This window comes from Chionomys nivalis, chromosome 18, assembly GCF_950005125.1.
Source record: "Chionomys nivalis chromosome 18, mChiNiv1.1, whole genome shotgun sequence".
Taxonomy (NCBI): domain Eukaryota; kingdom Metazoa; phylum Chordata; class Mammalia; order Rodentia; family Cricetidae; genus Chionomys; species Chionomys nivalis.
In genome coordinates, this window is record NC_080103.1 from 5,089,899 (window position 1) to 5,104,012 (window position 14,114).

The 14,114-nt window shown below is 49.4% G+C and overlaps 2 protein-coding genes across 5 annotated transcripts; both read right to left on the bottom strand.

Annotated features, from left to right (window-relative positions):
• Window positions 1-90: 90 nt before the first annotated feature.
• Window positions 91-1,678, bottom strand: Lenep (lens epithelial protein). Of its 3 annotated transcripts, none has more exons than XM_057793971.1 (3): window positions 1,436-1,678; window positions 1,077-1,351; window positions 91-232 (listed from the first exon to the last, which is right to left on the bottom strand). In XM_057793971.1, the coding sequence occupies exon 1, from the start codon at window positions 1,673-1,675 to the stop codon at window positions 1,490-1,492; it is 186 nt and encodes a 61-aa protein (XP_057649954.1). In that variant the 5' UTR covers window positions 1,676-1,678; the 3' UTR covers window positions 91-232; window positions 1,077-1,351; window positions 1,436-1,489. The 3 variants fall into 3 exon arrangements, with proteins under 3 accessions (XP_057649954.1, XP_057649953.1, XP_057649952.1); XM_057793970.1 differs by having other exon boundaries at window positions 614-1,351; XM_057793969.1 differs by having other exon boundaries at window positions 91-1,351.
• A 519-nt stretch (window positions 1,679-2,197) lies between these two features.
• Window positions 2,198-10,418, bottom strand: Flad1 (flavin adenine dinucleotide synthetase 1). 2 transcript variants are annotated; one of them, XM_057793968.1, is made up of 8 exons: window positions 10,344-10,418; window positions 9,683-9,905; window positions 6,976-7,720; window positions 6,248-6,395; window positions 4,746-4,844; window positions 4,472-4,661; window positions 2,469-2,542; window positions 2,198-2,380 (listed from the first exon to the last, which is right to left on the bottom strand). In XM_057793968.1, exons 2-8 carry the CDS (start codon window positions 9,761-9,763, stop codon window positions 2,245-2,247), a joined length of 1,473 nt encoding a protein of 490 aa, XP_057649951.1. In that variant the 5' UTR covers window positions 9,764-9,905; window positions 10,344-10,418; the 3' UTR covers window positions 2,198-2,244. The 2 variants fall into 2 exon arrangements, with proteins under 2 accessions (XP_057649951.1, XP_057649950.1); XM_057793967.1 differs by lacking the exon at window positions 10,344-10,418 and adding an exon at window positions 10,101-10,271.
• Between the last annotated feature and the right edge of the window lie 3,696 nt (window positions 10,419-14,114).

Sequence of the window (14,114 nt, forward strand, 5' to 3'; positions counted from 1 at the left end):
GTTCCAAGCCAGCCTGGTCTACAGAGTGAGTTCCAGGACAACCAGGACTGTTACACAGAGAAACCCATTTCAACAAACAAACAAACAAAAGTGTTTATTTATGTATTTACTTGTAGCCCTGGCTGGCGTAGAACTTGCTGTGTAGATCAAGTTGGTCTCAAAATCTGCTTGCCGCTGCCTCCCAAGTGCTGGAATTAAAGGTGTGTGCCACCACAACTCGTTCACACAGTATCTGTATGACAAGAAAAATCAGGGTTTGGGATAGCATATTTAGTAAGTGCAAAGCCCTAGGTTCAGTCCCCAACCCCCAAACTCAAACAACCAACCAGCAACCAACAATAAACAAAACCCAAAAGGCCCAGAGAAAAAGGAGTTGACTAAGGAAAAGACTAAAGAGCTGGCCCCAGGCAGGGAGACAGGAACCAAACACTACCTCCACTACCTCCACTACCTCCAGGTAGGTGTTGCAGGTAAGAGGTAGGCAGTGACAGGCCAGGTGCTCAGAGAGAAAGGGGGCTTAGGTGAGGCGGTGATCCCTGTGAACGAATTAATAAACACACACACACACGAACTGTTGATGTTGCTAAGAGGAAGAGAGGGTTGGTGTACTCACTCAGACTCCTGAGAGAGGTGTGCTGTGATAGGTCCGAGGGACTGGTGTGAACACACAGATGTTTTCTCTCATAGCTGTGTGAACGGGGACACCTTTCACAATCTGGGTCCCATGTTCCTTAGAGACAGGGAACTTCCTAGGGCACATCTCCTATTTGGAAAAAGGCTGAGTCTCGTGGATCCCCATCCTAGTACCCTGGGACTCACAGGATAAGGCTCATTCTATTCTTCTGCTATCACAGAGGCCGGGAGGAACCTGGTGTTTCTGTCCTGCTCTTCTATCCTGGCACCAGAGGCAGCAAACCTGTTTTGTTTTGTCTCAATTCTCCAGAGATCCATCCTTCTTCCTTGGTCCTCACTCCGGCTCTAAAGCCCTTTCCGGGCACACATGTCCTCATTCCCCTTTAGACATTTAGAATTTTTGGCCTCAAGGGCCCATTTATTTTATGTGTAGTTCAAATTACCAGAGATCTTAGGGGCAGTTCCTGGTTCTTCAAGTACATGGTAAGAGCAGTCATCTGGGCTGGTGGGCTCATTTTACGCATTTTGGAGGCTGCAGTCTCATTGGCGTCTTGACCAACAAGCCAAGCTCGTGCCTACCAGACACACAGCAGAGACAGGAGCTGGGAATGGGTGCCCCAGGCAGGTCAGACAGATGGACAATTCAAAGCAGGGTTAGTATTTCACTCTTCATGTGTTGGTGGCCCGTCCTTGGTGAGGCCAGCTGGCTCCAGGAGTCCTAAAGAAAATAGGGACAGCTGGGCTGCAGGTTCCTCCACTGAAGCTGCAGCCACACCCCCTGACACCTGCCCTCCCCACCCACCTGAGTGCTGCAGGTCTTGGTGTCAGGGGTGACAGGAGGTGCTCCCTGCGACTGCTAATCCAGTAATTCCTTGATACACCAGCAACAGAGGAGGACGTAGGCTATTTCCTTCAGAGTTCGCTGTAAGCCCTCCCACCCTGTGCCCATCTTAATGACAGGCACCTGGAAACCAGTGCCTCGAAGGACATTTCCCAGGGAGGAGGGCAGGGCCTGGGTTAGGGGTTGCATTGGCGGCTTCATGTGAACAGCAGCCCAGTGGAAGGGTGTGGTGCTGCCTTTGGGGCCTTTTATCCACTGTTCCCACCCCCTCAGACCTCATGACTAAGGACAAAGGCTCTGGGGTCTAGCAAAAGATGTTTCTGGGCCTTGGAACAGGCTGAGTCAGCCCTACAGACAGGGGTGGTGGTTGTTAAAAGGGAGGGCTTGGCTATTCCATCTTCCATCCTCCACAGCCAGGAGAGCTTAATTCCCTTCTACGAAGGCAGTCCCCTGCCTGGTTTCCTACTCGCAATGGTTGGTATCCTCTGTCTGGCTGCCGGTTCCCGCTTGGTGGCTCTGGCTAAGGCTGGCACTAAGAATCATCCCTATTAGCTCCTTTCTGGTATGTTCTAGCCCACTCTGGGCCCGAGTGAGCACTGCCAGTTCAGAGCTGGCAACCTTGGTTCACTTATGCTTCCCTTGACCTTGAAGCAGGAAGGCGCGGCGGAGCAACAGGCACCAACAATGGTCTGTGAGGAACGATTTACTGCCATGACAGGTTATGCCCCAGGCCAGCCCCTTCCCTGCGTCTTGTCCCAGCCTGTGTAAGGTCACATGCGGGAATTCCTTTCCTCATCTTCGTTCTCTAGTAGGTATGCTGGGCGGTAGATGGGGTGCCCTCCTGGGCTCAGGCACTTCAGGGCTGGGTTCTGCACTGTGTTCTCCCGACTCCCCAGTGATGTGTACCTGGAGTGTTGAAACAGGAGCATGTGGATGAGAAGGTGGGTTCTCTTTATCCCAGCCATCCTCCCCACACCTCACCCAACAACCTTACCCTTGGTCATACAGGACACAGTATGGGACAAACAGCTGGCGCAGAAAATCCCAGATGTCTCTGTAGGTCCAGTCCTATAAAGATGGACAAAGTCCTTACTCCTGCCAGTTTCCACACTCCCCAGCCACTTTGCCCGAGGTGGAAGCTTCAGGAGATGGGGAAGGACTGTGTGTTTAAGTCTGGAGCTTTCTGCCAGTGGAGTGTCTCGTCCTATTGTGGGCATTTGAAATGTGGCTCCTATGACTTAAGAAGTGAGCTTTTGGGCGGGAGAGAGGGCTCAGGAGTTAAGAGCACCGACTGTTCTTCCAGAGGACCCAGGGTCAATTCCCAGCACCCACAATTTGGCTCACAACTGTCTGTGGCTCTAGCTCCAGGGACTGACATCCTCTTCTAGACTCCAGCACCCGGAGTGCACACAGCACTCAGACATTCATGCAGGCAAAGCACCCACACAGAAAATATTTGTAAGTGGGTTTTCTCTCCTTCTGGTAGGGTCTGACTATGTAGCTCATGCAGTTCCCAAGATGGCCGTTCTCCTGCCGTATCTTCCCACGTGCTGGGAGCTGAGGTGTGCACCACTAGGCACGTCTTACAGATCTTGGCTGGCCTTGCTCTCAATATACTGCCGGGAATGCCCTTGGACTTCCGTTCCTCACCCACTCCCAATTCCCAGTGACCTAACCTAGAGGGTAAGATAGAAGGCAAGTGGGTGATGGGTGGGCTTGGGCAGGTGTGTGCACCCCAGAGTACACTCCACCCTGGTTTTATGTGGTCCGGTGACTGAATGCAGAGCTCTGTACAAACTAGGCAGGTACTCTACCAAATGAGCCCATCCAGCCCTAAGAACTTTTTTTTTTTTTTTTTTGGTTTTTCGAGACAGGGTTTCTCTGTAGCTTTGGTGCCTGTTCCGGAACTAGCTCTTGTAGACCAGGCTGGCCTCGAACTCCCAGAGATCGGCCTGCCTCTGCCTCCCGAGTGCTGGGATTAAAGGCGTGCGCCACCACCGCTCAGCTCCTAAGAACTTTTTAAATTTTATCTAAGTTAAAAAAATGACATTACGAATCACTTGCCATAAATTTCACCTTTTGAAAATAAATAGCCCAAGGCTTTTCTTTTCTTTTTTCCTTTCTTTTTTTCCAGGTTTTTCGAGACAGGGTCTCTCTGTAGCTTTGGAGCCTGTCCTGGAACTAGCTCTTGTAGATCAGGCTGGACTCGAACTCACAGACATCTGCCAACCTCTGCCTCTTGAGTGCTGGGACTAAAGGCGTGCGCCACCACTGCCCAGCTGGCTTTTGTTTTCTTTAGACAGGGTTTTACCCAGGCTGGCCTGAAGTCACATAACCCTCTTCCTCACTCTGAGTAGTCTTAATTATTCATATTTTTTTCCTTTCTATTTTTGAAATAGGGTCTCATATGCTCAGACTGTTCTCAAAATCACAATGTAGCTAAGACCTTGAACCTTAAAAAATTGTATTATTTGTGGTGTGTGCACACATGTGCAGGGAATGTATGAGGTCAAAGGTCAAGCTATGGGAGCCAGTGTTCTCTTCTACCACCTGGGTCCTGGAGATCAATGAGGTCATCACATGTGGCAGCCAGTGTCTTTATTGGCTGAGCCACCTTGCCAACTCTGGCCCTGAACTTCTAATTCTCCTGAAGGCTGGAATCATAAGCATGAACCACCATACAGGATTTTCAGGTGTTCTGGGCAAGCACTATAGCAAACAATCCATATCCTCAGCCCCATAATCTATATTTCATTTCAATTCCAGTTCAAGTATGAGCACATGACTATCATATTGGCTAGCACAGGCCCAGGGCACTGCTTTGAGCACAGTGAAAAGCACAATGCAAGTTACTGAATTAATGCTCAATATTGGTCAAAAGGATGAATGAACAGATAGCATGGCCTCCCTTGGGAGACAGAGCCCTGGTCTCTAGCCTCTTCCCAGCGGGCAAGGGAAAGGTACAGGACCCCAAGGCAGAAAATCCCGTCGCATTACCAGCAGCGGGTTGATGCGCATGAATGAAGGCCAGCCAGGGTCGGTGGGACTGAAATGGCTGAGGCTACAGGAATAGGGGTCAGTCCGTCGGGTGCCCATCAGGACAGCCTCCAGCTGGGGGTGTTTTTCCTGAAGCTCAGCCAGGGCTTGCTTCATGTTACCCTCAGCTTCAAACACCTGAAGGTTATACCTTAGGGAGGAAGAGAACAGAGATGAGGATCAGAGTAGGTTCTGCCAAGGCCCTCATGGAGTCCAAAACTTCAGGTCCCAATACCTCTTGATGGTGTCTTGTAGAAACTGTTCCAACTCAGGGAAAGTCGAGATGCTACGGATGTACAGGATCTGGAGAGGCTTTGGAACATCAGGAAATCTCCTGGGGAGAGTAAGGATGCACAGAGTTGCTAGGGAGGACAGAAAAGCTGCTCTCCAGAGAGCTCTCAAGATTCTCTTTGTCTCCTAGGATCACGAACACCCACGATCCCCCCCCCCCGCCCCCCCCGAGGCTGGCCTTGGCCTTGAACTCAGAGAGATCTGCCCACCCCTCCAGAGCACTGGCATTGAGTCACTGCCACCTTCCAGCAAACCTAGACCCACTTTCTCCAGTAGCCCACTCTGCTCTCTCATCCTTTTGTCTTGAGAAAGGTCTTGCTGTGTAGCCCAGGCTATACTGTAATTCATTATGTAGCAACTGGCCTTAAACTTGCACTCCTGGTTTAGCATCCTGAGGAGGGGTTATAGGAATGTGCCACGGTGCCTGTCTGTCTCATTCTGCTCACAAACTAAGCATCATTTCTGTTATTCTATGATAAAAACAACAACAAAAAACATCTGGGTCTCACTGATTGGCCGGGAACTCACTATAGACCAGGTTAGCCTCAAATCATAGCAATGCATCTCCACTGCCTCTGCTGTGATTAAACCACACCCAGCTGATTTAAACAAACAAACAAACTCAGTTAAGGTTAAGCCCAGAGAATCTAGATAGCAAACAGGACCTTAAGAGAGACATACAAGGATCTACATAGGAAGGAGAAAAAGACAAAGATCTCCTGAAAAAATTGGGAGCGTGGGGGTCATGGGAGAAAGTAGAAGGAGGGAGGGGAGGGGAGTAAAATGTACAGCCCAATAAAATAAAAACAAAAAACTCGGCTGGGCGGTGGTGGCTCACGCCTTTAATCCCAGCACTTGGGAGGCAGAGGCAGGCGGATCTCTGTGAGTTCGAGACCAGCCTGGTCTACAAGAGCTAGCTCCAGGACAGGCTCCAAAAAAACCACAGAGAAACCCTGTCTTGAAAAAACCAGAAAAAAAAAAAAAAACCCACAAAAACCCCAAAACTCGTGGGCTTAAGGGTTAGTCCAGCAATTAAAAGCACTTGTTGCTCTTGTGAAGGACCCAAGTTCCATTCCCAGAACCCATACAGTGACCCACAACCCCTCTGTAACTCCATGCCCTGATGATCCAATGCTCTTGTGACCAAGGCTTGTATGAGGTGCATACACAACACCCCCTAGGCTAGCCAACTCCCCCCCCTCCCCGGTTCCTGAGCTACGATGAGGGATGAGGCATGTGACATCCCCTCCCCTGCCTGCTAGGACTGCTTTCTGGTAAGTCTCATCTACACTGTGACTTCCTTGTGGAAGGGGATGGGCGCTGCTCGACCACTCAGCTGCCTTTTCTCACAAGCCCCACCTCTACACCCTTTCTCCCTTCCCAAGAGAGAGCTGCAGAGGTTTTATGTAGGCATTTCTGGGGCCCTGGCCCCCGGGGCGGGCTTACTTCTGCACAGCTGCATGGAAGAGGTGGAGGAGGGCGGTGCAGTCCTTGCCACCGTTGAAGCCCACACAGAGCTTGGAGAGGTCGTACTGATGGAGAGCAGTCTCAATGGTCTGTAGGGCGCTGGCTACCTTTCTCCCCAGACACGATCCTGCCATGGAGACAGGGAAGAGAACGTCAACTAGGCGAACATGGCTGTCAAAGAAGTCATGTTACCCTTGTTAAAAAGTTTTACTATTTTTCTGGTACCCGGGATCAAAGCCAAACTCTTCACGCTGTCCTGCAGTTTGCTTCTCTGCCAGCTGCTCAGCCCCACCTCACACAACCTGGGTTTCAGCGTTTCCTCTGGGGCAGGACTGAGGGGTGGGAGTGTGGGCTGCTCGGGTTTGCTTCCTAACAGTCTCCTTCCACACTGTTCCTGCCCCCCTCCAGATCCAACCACACCCTCATCTCTCGGGTTCGGTCATTTGTTTAGAGAACGTTTTTCTAACCCCAAATCAAAGCTGCTATCTCTGGGGTGGAATCTGCTTCAGACTCACATCCCATTTTGTTGAACTCCTCAAGGAAGAGCACACCTGTTCTGACACCCAGCACAGTGCTGGGGAAGAGGGCTGGATCAACGGTGCCTCTCTTCTTTTCCCTGGATCTATGGGGAGCCCTCTGAAGCATTTCTAGATCTGGAGGAGAACCCAGACTCTGGGCTACGAAGCCTTCCCCAAAGAGACTCCTACCTGATTGAGCGAGTTTGTATACAGCCTCGCCAGCCTGCTCAACAGCATTGGGCAGGTATGGGACCAATGATCCCTGAGGCAGATGTGCAGTGAGATAGGCCAGACATTCCTCCAAGGGTTCTTTCTCTTCGGAGTCTAGAATCAGCTTCACCTGATAGTAGTTGCTGCCCCAATCAGGGTAGGAGCCCAGGCTAAGCTTACGCCCAAAGTGGGCCTGGGCCTCAGTGAGGATGGGGGCAATGGAGCCCTCGGAGGCAGCCACATACAACTCCTTCACGTGGAATTGCACAGCTGTGTTTTGGAACAGTCCTTTCAGTCCCTCCAACGCTCGCCGCAGCAGCTCCGGAATTCCTGGGAAGAGGTAGACATTTCGGACAGAGACCAGCGGGAACCTGAAGGGCTGGCCAGTGCGAGGATCTGTGCCGTAGTGCAGGCGGGCAGAGGAGGGCACCATCGACAGCTTCTCCCAACCCTCCCCTCCTAGGATTTTGATGGCTGCTTGGAGTTCAGGGTGTGGTCTGAGCTCCTCCCCAAAGGCCTGTGCCACCGCCTCAAATGTTACATCATCATGAGTGGGGCCGATGCCCCCCGCGGTGAGGACATGAGTGAAGCGGCTGGAGAATGAGGTGACCTCGGCTGCAATGGTGGCTACCTCATCAGGTACAACAGAGACTCGGCAAACCTGGACCCCCAGCGAGCGCAGTGTCCGGCATATAAAGTAAGTGTTGGTGTCTTGAGTGTGTCCCTAGGGATTGGAGGAAGGATAAGACTGTCAGTGCTGGGGGATGAAGGGCATTAGCTACATCTAATGATGGGGTGCTCTGTTTTGGGGAGGGTACCTACTTAGGCTGCCAAGGAGCTTGGAGTGGGAACAAGAATGAGAAAATCAGCTGGTTGGTGGTTGTGCTCGATTGTAATCCCTGCACTCGGGAGGCAGAGGCAGGCGGACCTCTGTGTGAGTTTGAGGCCAGCCTGGTCTACAAGAGTTAGTTCCAGGCACCAAAGCTACAGAGAAAGCCTGTCTTGAAAAGGGAGGATTCTCCTTGGGGCTGCTTTGCTATCCATTCATCCTGACCTCACTTGCATTTATAGATTTGGTTGTCAATTCTGCAGTTTGATCTTGACCTCACCTATAGATTCAATCACTAATTCTGTGTGGATCTTCCGACTTGGACCAACCCAACAGTTTCAACTGTAGGAGCTGACTTCTAGTGCCTATGGGACAGCCTCACCACATTTCTGGTTATTGTTATTTGCTCGGTGGCGTCCCAGACGCTGCCCGTGGTCAGTTAGGCCTTTTATTTTGCAGCCCCACTTCTGAAAATTCTCACCATCTTCTCTCTTCGCTGTTAGGCTGGGCCTTAGCACCTTTCACCTGGACAACGCCACAGCCTCCAGCCCCTATGCTCTGCCCCGCCTTCTAAGTAACCTTTCTGCTGTGTCACTGTGTGCTCAAAAGCATGTGTTGTTTCCAACTGCAGACAGAAGAACACTCAAATCTTTTGCAATCATTAAAGGCCGGCTGGCTACGGTGTGCGTCTTCTTTCCTAGCTTTAACTTTTACTTCTCTATAGAGGGTGAGTTGTTAAGAGTTTGTGTTGGACCCAATCTCAAAATAAAATAAACAAAAACGTTAGCATTCTGAAGTTGAAGAGATGGCTCAGCTGAGAAGAGTGTGCGCTGCTTTTCCAGAGTTTGGTCCCCAGCACTAACACTGGGTAGCTCACAGTAGCCTTAAGTCCCACTCCAGGGAATCTTACACCTTCTTCTGGCCTCTGTGGGCATTTCCAGATACATACACAGACACATAAACATAAAATAAAAACCTTTAAGCCTGGCATGGTGGCACACCTCTTTCTTTAATTTCAGTACTCCGGAGGTAGAGGCAGGTGAGTTTAAGTCCAGTCTGATCTACATAGTGAGTTCCAGAACAGCCAGGGCTGTCTCAGAAAAAGTTTGTGCTTTGGAGTAGGGAAGAATTGGGCTAGAATTCCATCTCTACCATTTTCTTCCTTTTATTTATTTTAAGACAGGGTTTCTCTGTGTAGCCCTGGCTGTCCTGGAACTCACTATGTAAACCAGGCTAGCCTCAAACTCACAGAAGTCTACCTGCTTCTGCCTTCTCAGTGCTGGGACTAAAGGTGTGTGTCACGTGTGTCATGTGCTCCCAGCACGTTGTAGGCTTGCGACCTTGGGCAAGTTTCTCAGCCTCTTTTAGGCTGTTTCATAATCTATTGAGATTTGTAATAAAAACCCCAACTTTATGGAATTGTTGCTAATTTGTAAGGCCACATGTAATATAAGAAGGATCAGGACAAAATTACTATGACAAACCTATGCCTGCCATATTCTCTAGTAAAACCCCTGATCACCCAGAATAGAGTCCTCTCTTCTAGTACCTTCCTTCTCGCTCGCCTGTCCAGTCTGCTGAGCTCATAGAATAACTTCCAAATAGGCTGGATACACATTAATTACACCCGTGCTTCCTCTACCTACTGCTCCTTCCACCACCATAAGTTGTAGGGAAGTTGCTACCCATCTTTCAACAGAAAAACTCAGTAACAGGAGGGTCACTTTCCCTCCAATATGTTGGGACCCACTACAGGGCAAGCAAGGGGATTCCCATCCCAGGTCATCACCTTTCCCCCGGAAGGAAAGCCCACAGCAAGAGAATATCGTGCCTTCCCCTCTTCAGTTCTAGACACACCTTAAGGATCTCATCTCCAACAATGATGATGCCCGCCGTCACGCTGCGTCCCGGAGGAAGTTCAGAGGCCCTAGATGCCATGGTCTTGCCCTCGCTGCTCTTTTGTAAGGCTCTCCTGTAGCCACTCAGAACCCCAAATAGGGGACGTAAGCACTGAGGGGCCGCCAGGTCTACAGGATACTGGGGGCCATAGCCTGAGAACAGAGTCGGGAGTCAAGGGAACCTGGAAGAGCCAGAAAAGAAAATGGAGAGGGCAGTGGTGAACCTTCCTTCTTAGAGGAAGGCTCAGTCTTCTCTAGTCACAACCTTTAGAAACGTTTTCTTTACTCCGGCCTCTTAAACGTATTCTCAAGCCCCAGGATCCTAAAAGCGTCTCGATTCCTGTTCCCTTAAAGTGCCATGTTCTTCCAAAACCTACCACTTTAGATAGCGCCGTCTGCCGAGTAGGTCTAGAATTTATCTGGGGTATCTGTACCTTTAAGCATCTCTTCTCTGGGTCACCTGTCCCTTTAAATGTCTTTCTTATTCTGGGCCTCGGGCCCCTTTAAATGCTTTCTTCTCCTCTCCTCCCTCCCCTCTCCGCCACTGACTAGAACTCAACCTACTTCTGCACCCTTTCTAGCCCGAAATCTGTTATCTCATCAGGCTTCAGATCACTGACCTGGTACCATCCTGCCTATTTTGCCCCTTCGCATGGCCCTTCGCTCTTTCCTTTCCGCACGTCCTACGACACCTTCCGTACTCAAAGTCCCGCCTTACAGCACTTCATGCTGGTTGGTTATTTTGGCTGTCGCTTACAGCTATCAGTGGTCCTATTGGTCTAGCCGGCAGTCGCTTACGCGCTTTATCTAGGCGCTGAAGGAAATGCAAAATTGTTATTGGCAACACCACATGGTCATCGCTGCCCGGAAATAAAAATAGGGGTCAGGCCTTTGCCCGTGGAGGGCGGGACTTAGGGTTGGGGACGCTACAGGAGCTAGATGGGAGGTCCCTAAGGACTGTGGGGTGCCGCTTCCTAGTACTGGAGGAAAATGAAGGTGTGATTCTGTTTCATTTAAATACTTAAAAAAAAAATTCGCAGAACCGCACTGTATAGCCCTGGAACTTGTTTATATAGGCCAGCCTGGCTTCGAACTCTGCCTCTTCCTACGGAGTGCTGGGATTCGAAGCGTGCGCTACCAGGCCTTGCTGCATTCTCACCCTTGTGTGCTCATTACTGTTTTCATTACTAAGGCTAATTCTAGGCAAGGGTCAGTGGCTGGTGTTGGTGTCCTGTAACCCTGGCTGTTGGCTGGCCTCCAACTCAAGAGAAGCGCCTAACTCCTCCTCCCAAATCCTGGGATTATAGGTGTGCGCTACTGCCCAGGTTGGCCTCTTAAATGTAAGGTTCAGGGTGAGTTTAAGACACCTTCCGTCTTGCCGGGCGGTGGTGGTGCACGCCTTTAATCCCAGCACTCAGGAGGCAGAGGCAGGCGGATCTCTGTGAGTTCGAGACCAGCCTGGTCTACAAGAGCTAGTTCCAGGACAGGCTCCAAACCTACAGAGAAACCCTGTCTTGAAAAAACAAAATAAATAAATAAAACCCACTTTCCTTCCATTAACATCCGCCCCCCCCCCCAATCTCTGGGATGGTTGACCCAAGATACTGCGCCAAACTGGGATTTATTTTGCAGCAGAAGGTGAAGACGATGTTTGTCAGTATTAACAATAGCAGGGTAGCCGGGTGGTGGTGGCGCACGCCTTTAATCCCAGCACTTGGGAGGCAGAGGCAGGCGGATCTCTGTGAGTTCGAGACCAGCCTGGTCTACAAGAGCTAGTTCCAGGACAGGCTCCAAAACCACAGAGAAACCCTGTCTCGAAAAACCAAAAAAAAAAAAAAAAAAAAACAATAGCAGGGTGCAGAACCTTTGTTTCTAGTATAAAGAGAAAAACTACTTAAGCTTCTTAAAATTAAAAACCCTTTCCTGCCTCACCTCCCTCCAGAAGAACTTCACTCCTCAGTGATCGGCCTGGAGGGAGATTAAGTAGGATTACCTTGTACTCACTTTGGGTACTAACAGAATCCTACCTTATTCCTATTTCAGTGGCCCTCCAGCCTTTGCAGCGCTGGGGAAAACTGCTTCTAAACTAATCATCTGGGATCTTTAAAAAGTTTTTACTATCATTGTAGGTGTGGGAGGAGGTCAGTTCTCTTCTTTCATGGGAGTCGACAACTCGGGTGGCAAAGGCTTTTACCTGTTGAACCATCTCACTAGCCCTGGGATACTTTAGTGTGTAAATTATGATCCGGCAGGTTTGGATGGGGCCTGGGCTTTCAGCTGTGACTGGAGGCATGCTAAACCACAACTGGCCATATTTTACTTCACAAACTCTTTCCTAATCTCTTAACATGCGGGGAACATGCCCTTAACATGCGGGGAACATGCCCTTAACATGCGGGGAACCTGCCTTTAACATGCGGGGAACATGCCTGCAGTGTGGCTTAGTGTAGAGCACTGGTCTAACATTGAGAATCTGGGTTCATATCCCAGGACGGAAAAAACAAAACTATTAGTTGGGTACTGTTTCCGAAAGGCGAAGGTGTGCCAAACCTTATAATGCTACAGTGAATGTAAGACCAGTCTAAAAACGAGAAAAAAGGGATGGGAGAATGGGTGTGGCCAGATTGTATTATACACTTTTTTAAAAATTGTTAGGCTGGGGCTGGAGAGATGGCTTGGTGGTTATGAGCATTGACTGCTCTTCCAGAGGTCCTGAGTTCAATTCCCAGCAACCATATGGTGGCTCACAACCACCGGTAATAAGATCTGGTGCCAACCTCTGTCTGCAGGGACACATGCATGCAGACTATTGTATACATAATAAATAAATTAAAAAAAATTGTTAGGCTGGGAGTAGGTGGTGCACACCTTTAATCCCAGCACTCAGGAGGCAGAGGCAGGTGGATCTCTGAGTTTGAGGGCCAGCCTGATCTACACAGTAAGTTCCAGGCCAGCCTGGTCTACACAGTGAATTCCAGGACAGCCAAGGCCACATAATTAAGACCCTGTCCCAAAATGAGCAAATAATTTTTAAAAGAATGTATTAATAAAAAGCAAAAAATCCCATCACCTACCTGTATTAGTAAGTGTTCTCTAGAGTCACAGAATCTGTGTGTGTACAGGAATTTATTGGAATTCCTTTGCCAAGGTGAGAATGCAGCAAGGCTGCAGACCAACAAGGCCTAGTTGTGAATGGAATGTCCAAGACTCTAGGAGCTGCTCAGTTCTGTAAGGCTGGGTGTTGGGATCTTGAAGAAGGAATGGATGGACTGAGGGAGGCAGGGGCATGCAGGCTAAGAACACCCTTCTTCCATTGTCCTTACATAGGTCCAACAGAAGGTGTGCCTTCCATATCTGGATTATAGTTCATTCCAGATATAGTCAAGTTGACAACCAAGAATAGCCATCACACCACCCAGCACCCATTTGCCTAATGACCAACTGCCTGATATATGGTGCTTATTCGTATTACATTAAAAGTGATGTTTGACTTCTTCCTAAATATGTGCACATTAGAACCATTGATGAACTTGTTAACCCGCTGCTGAGCCCAATTCTCAGGATACCATGGAACAGTGTGCCCAAGAATCTGCACTTTGAGGATTTCTAGGTGATGCTGGTATCATTTGGTTTGTGAGTAGAAGGGGTTGGAGAAATGATTCAGCAGTTAAGAACACTTATGGCTCTTATAGAGAACCTGGGTTAGGTTCACAGCATCCACATGGTAGCTCACATCCATCTATAACTTCATTTCCAGAGGATCTGCTGTCCAGACACATGATAAACATAAGTTATGTGCAGGCAAAATACTCATCCATACAGCACAAATCTGAAGCTGGGCATAGTGGTGAACACCTTCGGTCTCAGTGCTCGCTCGAGAGGAAGAGGCAAGGCCCAGCTTGGTCTACATAGAGATCCTGTCTCAGAAAGAAAAAATATTTAGATTCATTTGGTTTTCTTATGTATGCATCTTTTCGAGACAAAGCTTCTCTGTGTATCCCTAGCTGTCCTGGAACTCACTCTGGACACAAGCTGGCCTTGAACTTGGGAGATCTGCCTCCTCGTTTTGGGATTAAAGCTATGTGCCACTACTGCAAAATTTAAAAAGTGACAGCTGAATCAGGAATGAAAGAACAGCCGGGCGGTGGTGGCCACACCTTTACTCCCAGCACCTGGGAGGCAGAGACAGGTGGATCTTAAGAGTTTGAGGCCACCCTGGCTACACAGAGAAACCCTGTAACCTCCCCCACAAAGACAAGAACAATGGGTGGATGTGGCAATCTCCCTTACATAAGCGTATACTATTATTTGGTGAAAAAAAATGTTTGTAAGCATGGAGTGGGTGTGTGTCCATGTGGCACAGCACACCTGCGGAGGAAGAGCAAGCAAGG